Here is a 19,245-nt window from a genome sequence, read left to right on the forward strand (position 1 = left end):
CACATTTCTGCCCATTTATTTTTATTTGCCTTCCTTTTTATCATTCTTACTTTGATTCTCATACTTACTGCACATTTGCAGTTTGTGTCCACGTCCCTCCCCCTCTGGGTTGAAAGCTCCTGGCAGGCATCCTCTGTTGTGTCTTCTCAGGCACGTGGTACAGTGGTGTTGCCTGCAGTAGATGTTCATTAAAAGCTGGTGATAATGAGGACATCTAAGGCCTGGACAACCTCACTGGCCGTGCGAAGAGGCAGGTAAATAGTCAGGACCAGGAGGAGAAAACCCTTAGTGGGAAGCCAATTATCTGAACAGAGGGAAACCAGGACCACTAAAAAAAAAAAAAGTCCAGTTCTCCAAGCAAAACAAGGTGAGTTTCTGTCATGAAGCCAAACCCCATTTTACAATCTAAACTTTTGACTATTTGATCTAGCCTCAACTCCGATAGTACCGTATTGACTTGCTTAGTTGCTTCCACTGCATAATTTCCCCACCCTGATTTTTGAGGAGGAAATAGTAGATATCTGTGGTACCACATAATTGGCAGCAGTGATATAAAGGAAATGAGAGGAGAAGGGGCAGAACACTGGGTAGAGCCAGTCAATCGTATTTATTGAGCGCTTACTATATGCTGAGTGCTGTACTAAGTTCTTGGGAGAGTACAGTATAACAATACAACAGACACGGTCCTTGCCCACAATGAGTTTACAGTCTAGAGGGGGAGACAGCTTTTTATTAAATAGAATAAATATTTATATTTAATATAAATAAAATTACAGTTATGTACATGTGTCATGGGGCTGGGCGGGGCTGGGGGGTGGTGTAAAGGGAGCAAGTCAGGGCGATGCAGAGTGAGAGAAGAGAGAAGGAGGGCTTAGAAGGCCTCTTGGAGGAGTTGTGCCTTTAAATTAGGCTTTGAAGTGGGGAAGAGTAATTGTCTGCCTGGTATGAAGAGGGAGGGTGTTGCAGGCCAGAGGCAGGACGGGAGGTCGGTGGCGAGATAGAGAAGATCGAAGTTCAGTGAGAAGGTTAGCATTAGAGGAGCGAAGTGTGTGGGTTGGGTTGTAGTAGGAGAGTAGTGAGGTGTGGTAGGAAGGGGCAAGGATGATTGAATGCTTTAAAGCCGATGGTAGAGAGTTTTTGTTTGATGCAGAGGTGGATGGGCAACCACTGGAGGTTCTTGAGGAGTGGGGCGACATGGCCTGAACCTTCTGGACTGGGGAGAGACAGGAGGCAGGGAGGTCAGCAAGGAGGTTGATATAGTAATCAAGGCCAGATAGGATAAGTGCTTGGATTAACATGGTAGCAGTTTGGATGGAGAGGAAAGGGAGGATTTTAGCGCCGTTTTGGAGGTGAAACTGACAGGATTTAGTAATGGATTGAATATGTGGGTTGAATGAGAGGAGACAAGGATAATGCTAATGGTACAGGATTGTGAGACAGGAAGGATGATGGTGTCTCCGGTGATGGGAAAGTCAGGGGAAGAACAGAGTTTGGTGGGGAAGATAAGGAGTTCTGTAGAGGCCGCTTGCCTAAGGAGATGAGGAGTTTCTCCTTTGAAACAGGCTCACTCCTGGGAAGGAAGAGAAGTGGGGTGGATCATTTACTAAGCGCCTTGTATGCAGCACTTGGAAAAGCGCAGAAGTAAAGAGATGCAGTGAGTCTCAAGTGTCCTCTTTCTTTCCTCTTCCTTCTCCCTTTTCCGCTCTCCCGCTGCCCTTATTGCTAAACTTAATTCTAATATGACCCCATGTAATAACTCCCCATCTCTCAGGTGAGAAAATTATGCCAAAAAGTGGGATGATGTTGCGAGTAAATATGGAACTCCTAACTGAACTTGGCAACGGAGTGAGCTTCTACCTTCAGCGTGCCCCCTGACCCTCGGTGCCTTGGCCCCTGGCCCAGGATGGCCGAGCTCTTTCTCTAGGATGCGGGTCCCAGTCCCAGACTCCCGCTCGCTGAGGTGTCGGGTTTCTGGACCCGTCCCATTGTTCAGGTTTTGGGTGGTGGTGTTTTTCTCCGCTGCTGTCTGAGGTGACTTTGTAACCTAAACACGAATTAATTTTCTGAAAAATCCTCCAGCTCCCCCCTGGTAATTTTTGGGTGATTCCCATTTTGGGAGCTTGTTGAAGTGATGTGCTGACTGCTCCATTTGTCAGTAAGGGGCGGTGGGGATCCGTGAAGGCCAGTTAGGGGCACAGTGCGAGTGAGTCCACATTCACCAACAGGTCACACCTCAACTTTTTTTTATGGTATTTCAGTGCTTACTTTGTTCCAGGCACTTTACTAAGCACTGGGTTAGATACAAGCTAATTAGGTTGGACACATTCCACGTCCTGTATGGGGCTCACAGTCTTAATCCCCATTTTACAGATGAGGTAACTGAGGCACAGAGACGTTAAGTGAATTGCCCAAGTTCACGCAGCAAAGTGGCAGAGCTGGGATTAGAATCCACGTCCTAGAGAAGCAGCGTGGCCTAGACAAGCAGCGTGGCCTAGACAAGCAGCTTGGCCTATTGGAAAAATCCCGGGCTTGAGAGTCAGAGGTCACAGATTCTAATCCTAGCTTCACCACTTATCAGTTGTGTGACTTTGAGAAAGTCACTTAACTTCTCTGTGCCTCAGTTACCTCATCTGTAAAATGGGGATTAAGACTGTGAGCCCCATGTGGGACAACCTGATTACCTTGTATCTCCCCCAGTGCTTAGAACAGTGCTTGGCACGTAGTAAGTGCTTAACAAATACCATTATTATTATTGTTATTATTCTGATTCCCAGGCCTGTGCTCTATCCACTAGACCACACTGATTCCTATGCTACTTTTGTTCTGGACTGAGTGTGGGGGGTGCATTCTGAGATCTTGGCAATCATGAAGCGCTTAGTACAGTGCTTTGCACACAGTCAGCGCTCAGTAAATACGATTGAAGGCATGAATGAATGTAACACCGCCAAGTGGAAATAGAGGATGACATTCTCCTCTCAAAACTCCTTGAAACCCAAATGACCCAGCACTTTCTGAGCAGCCCACACTGTGGAGATGCCGACACCCACTCTGGAGTAACTTATCCTTCGAACAAGATGGAATGAAATGAGTTTGTCATGTTAGGGGCTGCCAGAGAGAGGAAGGTCAGGTCAAGAAAGATGCTTTCCCTTGCCCCCGCCGTGTCCCCATCTCCCGTCCCTGCCCCATTTTAGCCTGGCAGCCCCCGTCAGGTTTCGTTGGCTATCGTACTGAAAGGCCGTCTAACGTGAACAGGGCGGAAGAGGTGAGCAGGGGCAGGAGAGAGGGAGGCTCACAGCGGCTGCATAAAGCCATTAAGAGTTAAGCGTGTGCAGAGTGGTTGCTGCTTTCAGTCAATCATTTACTGAGCGCTTACTGTGTGCAGAGCAGTATACCCAGCGTTTGGAGAGTACAATAGAGTTGGTAGGACCGATCCCTGCCCACAAGGAGCAAATGTTAATCAGTAACTTGGAGGTCTTCGGTATCTTCTCCATGAAGCCTTCCCTGGCTACACAATCCCCTCCCCAGCTTGTTCTCCCTTCCTTCTGCATCGCATCTGCACTTGTGTCTGTACCATCTAAGCGTAACAATCAGTGATATTTACTGAGTACTTTCTGACATACCAGAAGAATCGCAGATGGAGAGCAGGGCGTTGTGGGAGAGATGCGTCCATGGCGTCGCTATGGGTCGGAGGAGACTCGGCGGTATAAGACAAGACTGTATGCCGAGCATTGTACGAAGCATTTGGGATAATACGATGAGTAGGTAAACAGGATCACTACCCGCAAGGAGCTTAAAGAGGAGAGGGGGAGACGGACATTAAATTACAGGTGGAGATGTACGGAAATGCTGTGGGGGTGTGGTGAAAATCAAAGGATTTAAGGGTTGCAGCCCCAAGTACATAGGCGACACGGAAGGGAGGGTCGATAGGGAAAGTGAGGGCTTAGTCAGGGAAGGTCTCTTGGAGGAGATGTGATTTGTAAAATGGGGAGTGATGGTCTGTTGGATATGAATGGGGAGGGAGTCCCGGGCCAAAAGGAGGGCGTGGGCCAGGGGTTGGCGACGAGACGGATGAGGTCGTGGTACGGTAAATAGCTTGGCTTCAGAAGAGCCGAGTGTGTAGGCTGGGTTGTAGAAGGAGATCGGCGAAGTAGGGCAGGAGGGGGAGAGCTGATTGAGTGCTTTAAAGCTTTTAAGGAGTTTCTGTGTGATGTGAGAGGTGGATGGGTAACCACTGCAGGTTCTTGAGTAGGGAGATGTGGACCGAACAATTTTTTAGAAAAATGATCCGGGCAGCAGAGTGAAGTAAGGACGGGGGTGAGGAAAGACAGGAGGCAGGGAGGTCAGCGAGTAGGCTGATGCGGTAATCGAGGCGGGACAGGATGGCAGCGGTTTCGATGGAGAGGAAAGGGCAGATTTTAATGATACTATGAAGGCAGAGCCAACAGGATTCGGTGACTGATTGAATATGTGGCTTGAATGAGAGATGAGGCGAGGACGATGCCAAGGTTATGGGCTTGTGAGATAGAGAGAATAGTGGGGTCGTCTACAGTTATGGGGAAGTCTGGAAGAGGACGGGATTTCGGTAGGAAGATGAAGAGTTCTGCTTTGGCCACGTTTAATTTGAGGTGTCGGTGGGACATCCAAATAGAAATGTCCCGAAGGCAGGAGGAAATACAAGACTGCAGAGAAGGAGAGGGGTCAGGGCTAGAGAGAGAGATTTAAGAACTCATCCATCTAGGGATGGTAGTTGAAGCTGTGGGAGCAATTGAGTTCTCCAAGGAAGTGGGTATAGATGGAGACTAAGGAGGGGATCTACCACTGAGACTTGAGGCTCTTATGAGCATTTTCGTACTTATCTTTATAGTATGTTGATTCTCATAAATGTAATTTATTTTTATGTCTGTCTTCCCCACCCTGGGTTATAAACTACTTGAAGGCAGGGATCGTGTCTACCAACACCATCGCACATTTCCAAGTGCTTAGTACAGTATTCTTCACAGAGCACTCAATTTATTATAAATACCAGTAGAAAAATGATCGATGGAGCGACTTTTTTTTAAATACCAGTAGTAGAAGAAGTGGCGCTTATTGAGAACCCGCTTTTGTCAGTCTGTCTGAGGGACTTGGACAGTACAGGATCTAGAAGTGACACATTCATCCTCTACAAGGTGGCTATGCAGAAGCAGGTTTGAGGCAGCTCAGTTTTGGACGATGAAACCAGGCGGGCAAAAACTTCATAAAGGTCCCTCTCAGGGGACTTCTTTGTTTTGGGACTGTTGGACAGGCTAGGCACCGCACTACCCTGGGCCAGCATCTTCTCAGCTGCCTCAGCCTTGGGGCATGGACGAGAGGGGCTCATTGCGGAAATATGTGCAAGGCAGCAGCCAGGGTGAAGGAGCGTGGACTGGACACGTTCAAGACACCAGATTTCTTGTCCAGGCTTGATTGCTCCATGCCTCTTTTCTGAGCCCCATGGATCGGATCTAATATGTGGCCTTGTGGATAGAGCACAGGCCTGGGATTCAGAGGGTCCTGGGTTCTAAATCTGGCTCTGCCACTTGTCTGCTGTGTGACTTTGGGTAAGTCACTTCACTTCTCTGTGCCTCAATTATCTCATCCGCAAAATGGGGATTAAGACTGTGAGCCCCATCTGGTACAGGGACTGCGTCCAACCTGATTTGTTTGTATTCACTTCAGCGCTTAATACAGTACCTAGCACACAGTAAGTGCTTAACAAATACCACAATTAGTATTATTGAAGCAGCGTGGCTCAGTGGAAAGAGCATGGGCTTTGGAGTCAGAGGTCATGGGTTCGAATCCCGGCTCGGCCACTTGTCAGCTGTGAGACTTTGGGCAAGTCACTTAACTTCTCAGTGCCTCAGTTACCTCATCTGTAAAATGGGGATGAAGACTGTGAGCCCCATGTGGGACAACCCGATTCCCCTATGTCTACCCCAGCGCTTAGAACAGTGCTCGGCACATAGTAAGCGCATAACAAATACCAACATTATTATTATTATATCTACCCTGGCACTTAGCACTGGGCTTAGCACATAATGCTTAACAAATACTACTATTATTATGATATTATTATACCTGGTCTCACCTCACAGGGATTAGGGAAGCGCAATTTTGTTTTAAACATCCGCAAAGGGCTTGGAACTTTTCATAGCACGGAGACTAAGTCAACACGACATGATATTGTTGAGGTTCGTTATAGTGAATGTCAAAAGACCAACCGCCGTCTCGGCGCTACATTTTCTAGGTAATATTCTTCTTGGCTTTTAATTAGCACTTCTGCAACACTGACTAATTAATCCTCACCACCCTTCTCCTGGGTAAAGCCAGGACCGCGATCGGCTGTTAGCAGAGGTGGGGATGGGGAAGCGAGGTGGAGCGCCTCCTTACTCGATTGGTCCCGAGTGCAGCCGCTGGAGGCTCGGCTCTCCCCGCCCACCTGCCGGTTTACCTGTCGCCTGGTTGCAGGCTCTGTGCCTCCATCGGGTTCAGTGGGAGCCACAGGTAAAGGAACTCTCTTTCTCTCTTCCCCTCCCTCATTCTTCTTGTCATTTTCCCTCTCCTCAGTCACTCCTTCTCCCTCTCTCATTCTTGCTTTCTTTTTCTTGCTCTTTCTCCTCTCATTCCTGCTCTTCCCTCTCTCGTTCTTGTGCTTTCTCACATTAGCTCTCTTTCTCCCTCCCATACGCACCTCTCCCTCACATTTGCTCTTTCTCCCTCCCATACTCACGCTCATTCTCTGGATTCCCTCAGTCCTAAGGAGCCTGGAAAGCAGAGCCGAGAGACTCAGTCAGTACTCCCTCTCCTGTGCCAGTTCTCTGGGAGCCCAGCGTTTTCCAAGTGAAGAATGGAGGGCAGAACGGAGCAACCTGGCTCTTTCCCAGGTCCTGGCACTGCCTCTGGCCGGCTATGGGTTGGATGCTCTGGCCAGGTTTCTGAGGAACTCAAGAGGCAGGGGTTGCAGGCCTGCAAGATAATAATAATAATGTTGGTATTTGTTAAGCGCTTACTATGTGCAGAACACTGTTCCAAGCGCTGGGGGAGATACAGGGTAATCAGATTGTCCCACATGAGGCTCACAGTTAATTCCAATTTTACAGATGAGGTAACTGAGGCACAGGGGAGTTGAGTGACTTGCCCAGTCACACAGCTGACAAGTGGCAGAGCCGGGAGTCGAACCCATGACCTGACTCCGAAGCCCAGGCTCTTTCCACTGAGCCATGCGGCTTCCCCCAATGCCCCCGCCGCCCCCATTCCCATTGGTTAAGTTTATGGGAGGGATGGAGAGGGGGCTCAGTAGAGCAGCCTTCAGGGCATCTTGGGCGAAATTAGGAAGCACAGCATGGCTGGTGGGGGATGATTAGCCCTTCTGGAACGAGGAACATCCACTGATCCAGGCCAGAGGGGAGAGGCCAGTGGTGAGGTGACCAGCAGGAAGCTCCACAACGGTCCCCAGATCGTCACCCCCTTTCCAAATGAAAACAGCAGAAACCACAGATCCCAAGAGTCAAGATTGGGAAGGTCAGGGAGGGCCAGAGGCCCCAGAACAACCCTCAGGGCAGCCACGTCCTCGCATTTTCTAAAGTAGCGGCCACTGCAACACCCCCATAAAGCCACTGAACTAGCCAGCGCCTGGGGACCGTGACGTGGGAGCCTCCTGGTTTATCTAAGGAGGAGCGCGACCCAGTAAAGCTGCATGATTCGTTCTTCGGTCTCGTGCCAGTTGGGGTTCTGATGTCTCTCCCCTTGGTTATTTATCCAGGAGAAAAACCACGCCGGAACTCGTTGACCGGAATCGCTTTCTTTTGTTTCAGAAGCCGTCGCCACCAACCCAGCCAACCTACGAACTTCCGACGCTCTACAGAACCGAAGACTATTTCCCTATGAATTATGAAGGTACAGAGTATTAAACCCAGTAATGTGCTATGCGTATTCCTCGCCTGGCTTTGCAACGATCCCACGGACAATTTTTCCCTCACTAACATTAGAAAAACTAAAGGCCCTCAAAGTCTTTTCATCCTGTCCCCTCTTCCCTCTCCCTGAGCCCCGCTACTCTCTCTCATCACGACCCTTTGAAGGAGCAGTTCAGTGTGTGCGTTTCAGCAAAATTGAGGAGGGGTCGCTGGATGGTTTCTGTGTGAATTAAGAAGGCGCTGCTTTTACTGCCTGACCATTCTTTCTCATCAAGGAAATGAAGACATTTCAGTTAAGCTTTGCTGAAAGGTGATTTGAAAGGGAGGAAATGGAATTTGGGATCTTTTGGTGTCCGAAAGGGATTTGAAAAGTTTTTGGGTTTTTTTGAGGCAAATGTCTTCTGTATTCCTCAGTGGGGTCTCTTGAAAGTTGGTTAATTCTGTTAATTTGCTTAAATGAATCCAAGTCATGTTTGTTTTGCCCAGATCTATATTAATAGCCTCAAAACCCTCTCTTATTGACCAAGCTGCCAGAAAATGGGTGTCAGCTACTTGTATCTCGTGGGTCGTTTATCTTTCAGAGGACTGTTATTGTTACAAGAGTAGGCTGATTCCTCTAGGAGTATCTTTTTATGGTGTTTAAGCGCTTACTATGTGCCAAGCACTGTACTAAGCACTGAGGTAGATAAAAGATACTCAGGTTGGATATCACCCCTGTACCTCTTGGGGTTCACAGTCTAAGTAGGAGGGAGTAGGGTTTAATACCCATTTTATAGGGGAGGAAACTGAAGAACAAGTGAAGGGACTTGTCCAAGGTCACACAGCAGACAAGTGGCAGAACCGGAATTAGAACCCAGGTCCTCTGACTCTCAGGCCCATGCTCTTTCCCCTAGGTCATGTTGCTTCTCTGTCTTCTGCTAAACACTGGTTAGAGTGTTAGAATTTAGACCAAAGGTCTAGGCCTTTGGAACCAAAAAGATTAGTTTATGTGTCACTTCGGCCAGCCTCCAAGAGTCCAGCTTGGTTTCTGGGGTCCAGAGTCGGTCCCAGGTTGTTGCCCTGCCCTTTTAACCTCTCAAAACCAAGCAGGGCTTCACCTTCGCTCCCTGATGGTAGTGGTTTTCTCCTGGAACTCTATAAATCGGCTTCCAGGAATAACACTGCAGCTGCTCTCTACGCTGAGATGGATTGGCTTGGATGTATTAGAAATCTAAGGAAAATGAAAGGTAAGGGAACCAAGTTGGAAAAGCACATTAGCAGTTGCACCAGAAATGAAGGGGGGGTACTTCCTTCCGGGGGGATGCTGGCCAAACCCCAACTTAGCCGATGAATCTATCGTATTTATCGAGCGCATACTCTGTGCAGAATGCTGAACTAAGCCGGTTGGGAGAGTACAAGAGTCGCAGGATCTGGGTTCTAATCCCGGCCTCTGATTACGGGTTTGCTGTGTGACCTTGGGCAAAGACACTTAACTTCTCTGTGCCTCAGTTATTGCATCTGTAAACAGGGATTAAACTCCTGCTCTCCCATAGCTAAACTGTGAGGCCCATATAGGACATGATTAACTTGACCTACTCCAGTGCTTAGAACAGTTCTTGCACATAGTAAATACCTAACAAGTACCATATTACAAGCGCTTGGGAGAGTCTAACTTAATTATCCCAACAATAACGATAACATTAGGTACTTACGATGAGCTGAGCTCTGAGTAGATATAAGTCCCTGTCCCATGCAGTGTTCACAGTCTAAGAGGGAAGAAGGGCAGGTAGCTTACCCCTATTTGACAGGTGAGGAAACTGAGGCTCAGAGCGGTTACATCACTTACCTCAGGCCTCATAACAGGTCAGGGACAGAGCTGGGATTAGAATCCAAGTTTCCTGACTCTCAGGCTCTCGTGCTCTTTCCCTTAGGCTGCACTGTTCCTGATTTTCAAAGGCCAAGGGGAAAGGTCTGTCAGCGCAGCTCAGATCATCCACAACCGGGGCCTAGAATTCTCCTTGCAAACACCACTTGCACCGGGAAAAACTTGACAACAGAACACCACTCTTCCCAGAGAAATGATCGAGGCCTTCATTTTCTTGTTGCGTTTTGGGTATTACTTGAAGAAACACCTTCTCTCTCTTTCCTACTGTCTCGATCTTCCCTGAGTGGCTGTACAAATCCAGGGAAGCTTGTGTGGTCTTGCTGGTAGACTTAAAGTGGTGGTGAGCCCCGAGAAGAGCCTGCAGGGGCTGGTCACCCCAGTTCTACCCCAGTGGGGGTAGGCCTCTCCTGGAGTCTCGGGGAGCAAGGAGTAACCTGGCAAAGGAGCGGGCTCCGCTTTGGTGAAGCGGACCTCTGACTCGGTGCTCTCTGTGAGAGAACTCAACAGTACTGAGCACCCGCTGTGGGCAGAGAGCACTGTACTAAGCGCTTAGGAGAGTACCAGAGATTCGTAGACACAACCCCTGCCCTCCAGGAGTTCACAAGCTAGAGGGGGAAAGACAGACACTAAAATAAATTACAGGTACAAGGAAGCAATACTGTAGAGATAGGTACCTAAATACTACCTGGGGGGGGGGAAGAGGGGTCGCCTACCTATGTGCTTAGGTGCTGCAGAAGTGCAAGTTGGGGGGAAACAGGGTGGGGAGATGACAGATAGATCAGGAAGGCCTCCTGGAGGACATGTGATTTTCTCGAGAAGGGCTTTTGAAGGTGAGGAGAGCAGTGGTTCCGTCAGATGGGAAGAAGAAGGAAGTGCCAGGTAGGTGGGAGGGCAGGACAAGAGGTTGACAGAAAGAGCACGGGCCTGGAGGTTGGGGGACCTGGCTTCTCATTCCCGGCGTCGGCCACTTGCTTGCCCTGTGACCTTGGGCAAGTCACTTGACTTTTCTATGCCTCAGCTTCCTCATCCCAGAAAACAGGGATGGAATACCTTACCTGTTTTCCCTTCTCCATTGACTGTGAGCCTCTGATAATCAGGTCAGGCACCGTCCCTGTCCTTTCTGTACCTAGCCCGGTGTTTAGAACAGTGCGTTGACACATAACAGATCCTTAACAAAATCACAATTATTATTAATATCGGGGGGCGTGGTGGGGTAAGTAAGCCCCCGAAGAGAGAATTTCGAGGCCATCATTCGCAGCCTGTTTTTCATCAACAGGGCCAAGGAGGAGGGCACTGGCACTGAAAATGTGAAATCACCAGCCCTACCTGGGCCTGGAGTCCAGCCAGGAAGAGCTCTCACCTCCGGCGACTGGAGGCGAGCTGGGGGAAACGACGAATGAATGAATGAATATCCATTTTGTAGATGAGAAAAAGGAAGGCACGAGAAGCTAAGTGACTTGCCCAAGGTCACACCCACAGGCAAGTTCCTCATCAAGATCACGACATTAGGATCACCCCGGCGGGAGGGGGAAAAATGGGATCTGTGTTTCTGCAGATCGCAAGGAAGTTCTTAAAGCATTTCCCTGAAACGCTTCCTCCTCTTGGAGTAATGTTGCGTCTTATTTCTGCCTCTTATTGGAGTAAATCTGTGGCCCTCACTCGCCGGCCAGCCCAATCCAATTTATCCCTGTCGTATTTGAGACGGGCTGGCTGGGCGGCTATTTCAACTCCTGCCGCCTTCCCTCAGGGCTAGATCTCGGGCTTGGCTCACCTGGCAGGTTTGCTTGGGCCATTCCTTGGTCAGGAAGAGTCTGGGGCTGAGAAACCCCTGCTTGAATTCCTACAGCCCCCCAGTCTAAAAGGTCAAGACAGTTTAACTCTACTGCTTTTGGAAAAGGAAATCAGTTCCAACAATGAGGACGATTTGTATCGTCCTTTCCCCTGCCCGGAGAGGTCCCCGTTACGGGTTTCACCCCAACCCTTTCTCGGTGGTCGGGGCCGGGGGGGATCCCATTGACTCACTGGCCTACTAGAAAGCGAATTCTGTTCCCCAGGGGAGCCAAGCACCAGCGCATGCTGCCAACGAATGACACCTTGCACAAAGGCTCCTTCATCCAGGGAGCAAAATCATGGGGGGGTGTGGCATATGGAGCCATCTTACACTCACAGTAGACAAACCAACACATCAAGAGGGAGCCTTGGGGAACAGCTGCTCCTTGCAGAAATTTGTATTTATATACACAGATGGACAGATGGGGCGTTCTAGTGTTAACAAGGTGGGCAGGCAGAAGGGGAAAATTCGAGGGTTAATTGATATTCTTTTTGGATCTCAACTCGGGCAAGGAAAGCCTGAGGCATTCAAGATGAGGTGAGGAGATCAGGCCCAGCCAACGCCTGCCTCTCCACTTATGTACAAGGTCCAGGAGGTCTGAGGGACTTTCTGGTGCCTCTGGGGAAGATTTCTTAAGGAAACACTCCCCAGAAAGAGGGAGGGGTGACTGTGAATCCCAGGGCCGTTCCCTTGGGGGAAACGACTGCCCTACCCAAAGTCCTGGGGACCACAGTTTCCTTAAGGCTGGGGTCTCCAGCAAGAGTATTTTAGTGCACCAAGCCCTGTCACTCTCTCCTTGAGTGGGAACAAGGGGAAAAACGAAAAATTGAACAGCATTGAGGGGTGTAAGAATATTTTGGGGAAGGGCGGGCACCATCTTGGACTGGCGATTGCCTGCGGCTCTACGTATAGACTGTAAGCTCGTTATGGGCAGGGAACTGTCTGCTGATTGGTGTGGATCGTGCTCGCCCAAGTGCTTATTACAGTGCTTGGCACATAGTAAGCGTTCCATAGAATACCATTAACGGTGTGGCCCTCAGGCAAATCCCTGGTGCCCTCCCATCCAGAAGAGCCTGAGGCCTGGGGTAGTAGGGGACCAGACGCCCCCAGCCAACCCAGACCAAGGACCAGTCCTCTCCGGCACACCTACCTCTTTGACCCAGAACCGCTGCTGTGGTCAGACGCAGAGAAGGCTAAAACGCAAGTCATGCAGCTCTTCCTTTTGTCCCAATTTTGGAGGTTTCCAAGGCGGAGTTTGCTGTCTTTAACGCTCCCAGCTGGCTCTTCCCCATTCCAGCTGGCCCCGGGGCTGCAGCGAATGCTGGCAACCAAAAGGCCAGCAAGCACAATTTTTCTCCTCCTAACCGGACCGCTACAACCAACGGACATTAAAACAACATCCAGGTTCTTTTCTTATCGAAAGGGTGTGAATCTAGTTTCGAGGAGGGATTCGGCCACTTCATTTGTGAAAGGTGTACTAATTGATAAGGGTGTTTCCCGCCTCTCCTTAATAATCATTGATTACAGTCAAAAAGGACTTCAGTCTATAGCCAGCGTTAAGTACAAACCTGCTTGGGCTGTTCTAAACCTGACCTTTTGCAGGAAATTGCCAAATTTTTTTTAAAAGCTTTCAAATGTTAAGCCCAATTTTTGATTAGTTTTATTTCAGCTACTTGTCAATCAGGAAAAGCAGCACGGCCTAGTGGGAAAAACACAGGCCTGGGATGTAGGGGACCTCGGTTCTAATCCCCGCTCTGTCACTTATCTACTCTGTTGATCTTGAGCAAATCACTTCACTTCTCTCTGCCTCAGTTATCTCATTTGTAAATGGGAAAGACTATGAGGCCCCATGTGGGACATTGGATTGTGTCCAATCCACCCCAGTGCTTAGTATAGTTCCTGGTACATAGTAAGTGCTTAACAAATACCCATTTTTTTTTAAAAAAATCCATCAAATAATCCATTAATTATAAAGTGTTTTCTATGTGCAGAACACTATACATACACATACAAACATTGAGCGCATGGGAAAATACAACCGAGTTAAGTAGACACGATCCCTGCCCACGAGGAGCTTACAGTCAACAGGGGAGACAGATATTAACACAGATTAGGGACAGGGGAAATACAACAGTTGTAATGTTGCAAAAAAGTCCTTTGGTAACCATTTGGTACTCAGTTCCCATTTCAGTTAAGAACCCTGCACAGAACTGAAAAATCTCAGCTCAGCCTGGAATCCCCAACTACCCAGGTTTAGGCCTCAGTGCTCACAGCCACAATTTACCTTTGGTGGCACCCAGATTACTCCACAGATGGTTCCCCTCGCCCCAAGATCATAAATGCCAAGCCATTCCATCCCTTGCTCCTCTAAGCAGGACCCTCGATTAATTCAATGGTATTTGCTGAGCGCATTCATCCATTCATTCGTAATTTATTAAGTGCTTACTGTGTGCAAGGCACTATACTAAGCACTTACGGTTGTACTAAGCACGTCGGGGAGTACCGTAGAGTAAGAAAATCATGAGTCGTTTAGGAAAGAATCAACTAAACGCTGGGAGAAATACCTTTTCGGAACTTGAGGCTCGGATGCATAGAGGGGCAGTCCAGGAGTGCCTACCGACTAGATGGATTTTCTGCAGCAGAGAGTTGGGAGACGATAGAAGGGCCTGCATTTGCCCGCTCCTAAAACCCCAACCTGACATCTTTGGAACCAGACAGGTGTTTTTAAAAACACGGTGTTTAAACCACACAGAAATAGGAATCCTCTAGACTTTAAGCTCCTCGAGGACAGGGATCATGTCTGCCAATCTCTTTGTACTCTCCCAAGCGTTTAGTAGTGCTTTGCATACGGTAAGCACTCGTTAAATACCATCAATTGACCATTTCTTCTGAAACACTCTAAAGAGCGGTTAGAGATGGAGCTCACGTACTTTGAGATGGCTTCGCGAGCCTTCTTCAAATGGAGTCGCTCCGTTGCCGCATCCAGCGTGCTAAGAAAAGAGCGTCGGTCCATACGACACTTACCAGCTCGCTCTTCTCTCTCTCGTGCGCACGGACCAGTCCACCCCATCCGAGGGTTCAGCAGACATCAGCGTTCGCTCCGCTTGCCGAAAGAGGGTGAGCAACACCTTCTTTCGAGAAACAGCGTGGCGTAGTGGATAGAACATGGGCCTGGGAATCAGAAAAACCTGGGTTCTAACTCTGGCTCTGCCACTTGGCTGCTGTGGGACCTCAGGCAAGTCAGTTGACTTCTCTGTGCCTCAGTTACCTCATCTGTAAAATGGGGGTTAAGAGAGAGACCGTGTCCAACCTGATTAACTTGTATCTACCCCAGGGCTCAGTACACAGTCAGTGCTTAACAATACCATATAAAAGAAAAAAGAAACCCACCGTTAGGAAAGAGCAACGGCTTCGGCAGCCGGAGGGTCACCCGCCTTGCCGCCCAAGCAGCCTGGTTCTACGGTCCTGGGCAAGGACGCAGGCTGGGCCTTCCAAGCGGAAACTCGGGACAACCCTCCCTTAAGGGTTTCTGACCTAGCTGGAAGAGAGACTCAAAGAAGAACTACTGGAGTCACCAAGATAGGATAAGAACACAGGGTTTTTACCAAAACTCAGGCCCACATTGAAAATAAACTTTTTGAGGGGCCCTGATGTCAGAACGCCCTAGAGAAATCTCCCTGGGGGAAAAGTAGAGGAAAAAATAAGACCTACTGGAAGAATTAGTCTTGAAAGATTTTTTATTGAGGACAAGGATAGGAATTTGCTCAAATGAGTGATTACAAGCAGCGGGTTTTTGTTTTGTTTTAATAAACCCCAAAGTCTAATCCCTTACCTCCAGTTACAATGGAGACAGGCTGCCAGGGCTTGGAAAAAATAAATAAAATAATTTCCAAAAGCGAGTGGGACTTGTGGTGTTCTCTTTTTCAACCTTTCTCTCACTGCTGCGAGCCAGCTCTGGTTTAGCAAGAACTACCCCAGGCTGGAAAGTTTTCTTCCAAGTGACCGAGTCAGGCTCCGCAAGCTTATCACCAAGACTCTGTGAGTACCAACCAGCCCCCCAACCGGAAGCCAGAAGTTTACTCCCGAACCTTCTCCGAGCACGTCAGAAGCATAACTGCACCGATTTTCCTACCTCTGCCATTTTACGCCTCCCAGAAAGTCTTAGTACTCTATCGAGAAAACCAAGCCCGTGCCTCCAGGACCCTATTCAGTCGATCGATCAACAGTATTTACTGAGTGCGTCCCCGTGTGGCAGAGCACTGTTACTAAATCCCTTGACGGAGTACGTTATAACAGAGTCGGGAGACATGTTCCCTGCCCACACGGAGCTTACAGTCTAGAGGGAAAAGGAGTGCGTCCTCTAAGGCCCGGAGATTCGACAACAGCCGACGAGATACTCCAGAGGGGCGTAATCCAAACCACGAGGAAATTCCATCAGCTTTTTCAAAATCCCTTTCGCCCCACCCACCGCCCTCGACTACAACACCTGCATCTCCCTAATTTTCCAAAGGCTGGACCCTTGTGTGGCCAATCTTATCTAGACCAGAGAAGAACATCCGGGAGACGCCCCCTGTTGAAGATGGCCAGCTCCCTCCTGCCGAGGGTTACCAGACTAGCTTCTCCGATCTGAAGGGGGCTGCGTTTGTGCTGCCCTATTGCCAGTGACCTGTGAACAAATAAGCAGTCTGCCCCCACCGCTCCCGCAGGACGGTCTCTCTCAAAATGGCGACCGGAAAAGAACAAACGGGAGACTTGTTGAATGCCGCTGTGCCCTTCCGAAAATGCAGCTCGCCCCTCACGGGAGGCGAGACCGCCACTGTCCCAAGATTCTCATCTACGAGGTGCATCGTTGCCAACTGGAGTCTCTACCCACCCTCCTCCGACCTTTCCACCGGGAATATACGGCACCGGAGTCGGATCTCTGCTGGGGACCGGGGACGAGCCGCAGAGGGGAGAGGGACGGGGATCCGGAAAACCGCGGGCTCGTCGGAGCAGACCCTTCCCCCGGAGGCCCGGGGGGGCTCAGGTGCCAGCAGGAACAAACTGACGTGGCAGCGTCATTCGTAATAAAGCCAAGGTTTACATTAAGCACAATACAGCAATTTATTTAGATGCTTAAATGAATACAAAGGGAAATAAAGAGCACAAAATTATACATACTACAACAGTGTGTCATATATTAGATGGTATTAAATGATGCACCATTTGGTGTTAACTAAAGATAAAACTAAATATCCAAAAGGCAGCGCTTCTCGTGTTTCGGTCTGCTGCTTCAACACAATACCACTTTTTTATACAGATCTAAAAGGTGTCAAAATTAGTAGTTGCAAATTCGTTTTCTTGCAGGTGATTTTTTTTTTTTTTTTTAGCTTAAAAGATTTCAGAAAACGGATCTGAAATACCAGTTTATCATCAGCTGTAATGTCAAGGCTATTCAGAACGAGAAAATTCTATAATACAAGAGAGACCAGATATACTTTATGTCCCTGGCCTCCGGTTTGAGATTGTACAAGGTTATGTGCAAAAACTAAGTCTGTCAAAAGTTCTTACTGGAGCAGTTTCAAGCTTTTGCCTAAGTAACTAGATACAGCGTTTATTACACAGCAGGGCACCACTAAAAAAGAGGAAACCAACCTATGATGGGTAACACAAGAACAATAGCATAAGCTTCACTTGAATAGGTCTAAAAGACTGTACAAATATACATTTCAACTATTCAGAATGAATACATGAAAAAAAAAAATCGATTTTCCCAGAGTCTACTATACACATCGAACTGGTAGCTCATACGTTGGCCCTACTCTACCGTGTGGAGAAGGGGGTAATGTTTTAAAAAGACAGACAACCGAACGTGTACAGGGTGAAAGGAACGGTGAAAAATGCAGATTTAAAATAAACCTCTGCTTTTCCTCGTGTGCATTCGGGAGCCACCGGCTTATCGCTTTTCACACTACGTCGCTGTGTGCGGGGCTCGGCGCAGCAAGACTCTCGAGCGAGGATCGGCCCACGGTTGACTTGGAGATAACCACTGGAATCAGAGTGGCCACACACGCCTTCTTCCCCCTCCCCGCCCCGGCCCCCACCCCCCCCGCCGTCTCTCTCCCCCCCCTCCCCGCCCACCCCCCGACCCCGGCCACCCCCGCCCCCCCAAACCCCGCTAGCCGGATTGATCTCACGTCCGAAGGCAGTACCATTCGAATGAAGCTTTAGCAGTCAGTCTGAAATGCCACGGTCGGGACAGTTCTAGGATCGCGGGCCCTCCCCCGTCCGCCCCGCCCCTCATCCCCGCTCCCCCGGCCCCGCCTCCCGCCCCCTCCCCGGCCCGCGCCCCTCCCCCCAACGCCGCCGCCGCCCAGTGAGCGGAGCAGCTTGATCGCTTGTTGGCTGCTCAGCTCGACGCCGGTTAAACCGCTGTGCATCTGCTCGGCCACGCCGTCGGTTATATTGTCAAACTGATCTCCGTCTTCGCTATCAATTGTGCTATTTTGCCACTCCATCTGGGGGTTGGACAGGCTCTCCTCGTTCTCGGATGCGTTTTTCCACTGCGACTGGTCCTTGGCCCAGAACTCTTCCACTTTCCCGAAGGAACTCGTCTTCCACTTCAACTGCTCCTCGTCGCTCTCCGACGCCCCTTTGGTTTCTGCCGGCGGCTTGCCGCTGCCGCCGGCGTCCTCGCTCTGGACGACTCGTCGTCCAGACCTCCGGCTTGACCTCGGACGTGTTGTCCTCGAAGTCGGACACCGGCTGGGAGCCGGGCCCGCTGTCCGCCGGGGACCCGCCGTCTTTCCACTCGACCGGCGTCGTCCGGCATCCCCGTCGCTGTCGGAGGCGTCGTGCGTCAGCTTGGACGGCTCCGCGGCGGGCCGCGGCTCTCGGTACTCGGAGTCTCCCGCCGCCCTCCTGCCGGCCCGACCTTGCCCGGCGAGTCCGCGGGGTCCTCGCCCGTCAGCTTGGACGGGCTCCCTCGGGGTCCTCGCCGGGGCTCCCGCCGGGGGATCTTGTGGTCCACGTCAAAAGTCGGTGTCGCCAAAGTCGCTTCCGGCCCCCGTTGGAGTCCTCGTCCAGGTTTCTCCAGGCTGTCCGACGAGCTGTCGTCCCCCTTGCCCAGGATGATCTTCTTGTCCACGGTTTTACTGGCGTTGACCCGGGAATTCTTCTCGTCGTGGTTCTCGAAGAGCCACTCGGCGTCGACAGTCCATCTCGTGCTTGACCTTGTTCAGCTCTTTCATGTTTGAAGCCGAGCAACACCCCGGGCTTGTACTTTCTCGCAGTCGCGAACGCACTTCTTCCTCTTGTTGCTGAAGTGGGAGGCGATGTCCGACTTCCACAACCAAGGCTGGCGGCCAGCTTCCTCGATCTCTCTCCTCGTGGGGTAGGGCTGCCTTGTTGAAATACTTGGTGAGGAACGTCTTCCGGGCTTCGTACGAGTCGTCCTCGTGCCCCTTGGGGTCCAACGCCAGCACCACGGGCTCCTCGGGCTTCTCCTCGAAGATGGACGGCGGGAGTCCCAGGTCGTCGTCCAGCTCCGCTTCTTCAGCATGGAGAACTCCATGTCTCGTAGGTCCGCTTCACGGGGCCCAGCCCCGCCGGGGCCTGGTTGAGGCGGGAGGGGCGGTGGC

General features: G+C 50.1%; 2 protein-coding genes across 2 annotated transcripts in view; one reads left to right on the forward strand and one right to left on the reverse strand.

The window, feature by feature from the left end:
• BCAS4 (breast carcinoma amplified sequence 4) overlaps positions 1-11,384 on the forward strand; it is a 57,418-nt gene extending 46,034 nt beyond the window's left edge. Inside the window, exons 5-6 of the mRNA XM_029071225.2 lie at positions 7,833-7,914; positions 11,072-11,384. Of these exons, the coding sequence (XP_028927058.1) occupies positions 7,833-7,914; positions 11,072-11,106 (117 nt within the window). The 3' untranslated portion in view covers positions 11,107-11,384. The remainder of the gene's footprint in view (positions 1-7,832; positions 7,915-11,071) is intronic.
• A 1,027-nt stretch (positions 11,385-12,411) lies between these two features.
• The window catches only part of LOC100073652 (activity dependent neuroprotector homeobox), a 56,851-nt gene continuing 50,017 nt past the window's right edge, over positions 12,412-19,245 (reverse strand). The window contains 12 exon segments of the mRNA XM_029070641.2: positions 12,412-12,421; positions 14,557-14,616; positions 17,954-18,307; positions 18,309-18,433; positions 18,436-18,531; positions 18,534-18,818; positions 18,820-18,858; positions 18,860-18,889; positions 18,891-19,007; positions 19,009-19,151; positions 19,154-19,180; positions 19,183-19,245. Coding sequence (XP_028926474.1) covers positions 12,412-12,421; positions 14,557-14,616; positions 17,954-18,307; positions 18,309-18,433; positions 18,436-18,531; positions 18,534-18,818; positions 18,820-18,858; positions 18,860-18,889; positions 18,891-19,007; positions 19,009-19,151; positions 19,154-19,180; positions 19,183-19,245 — 1,349 coding nt within the window.

This window comes from Ornithorhynchus anatinus, chromosome 8 (genome assembly GCF_004115215.2).
Source record: "Ornithorhynchus anatinus isolate Pmale09 chromosome 8, mOrnAna1.pri.v4, whole genome shotgun sequence".
NCBI lineage: Eukaryota > Metazoa > Chordata > Mammalia > Monotremata > Ornithorhynchidae > Ornithorhynchus > Ornithorhynchus anatinus.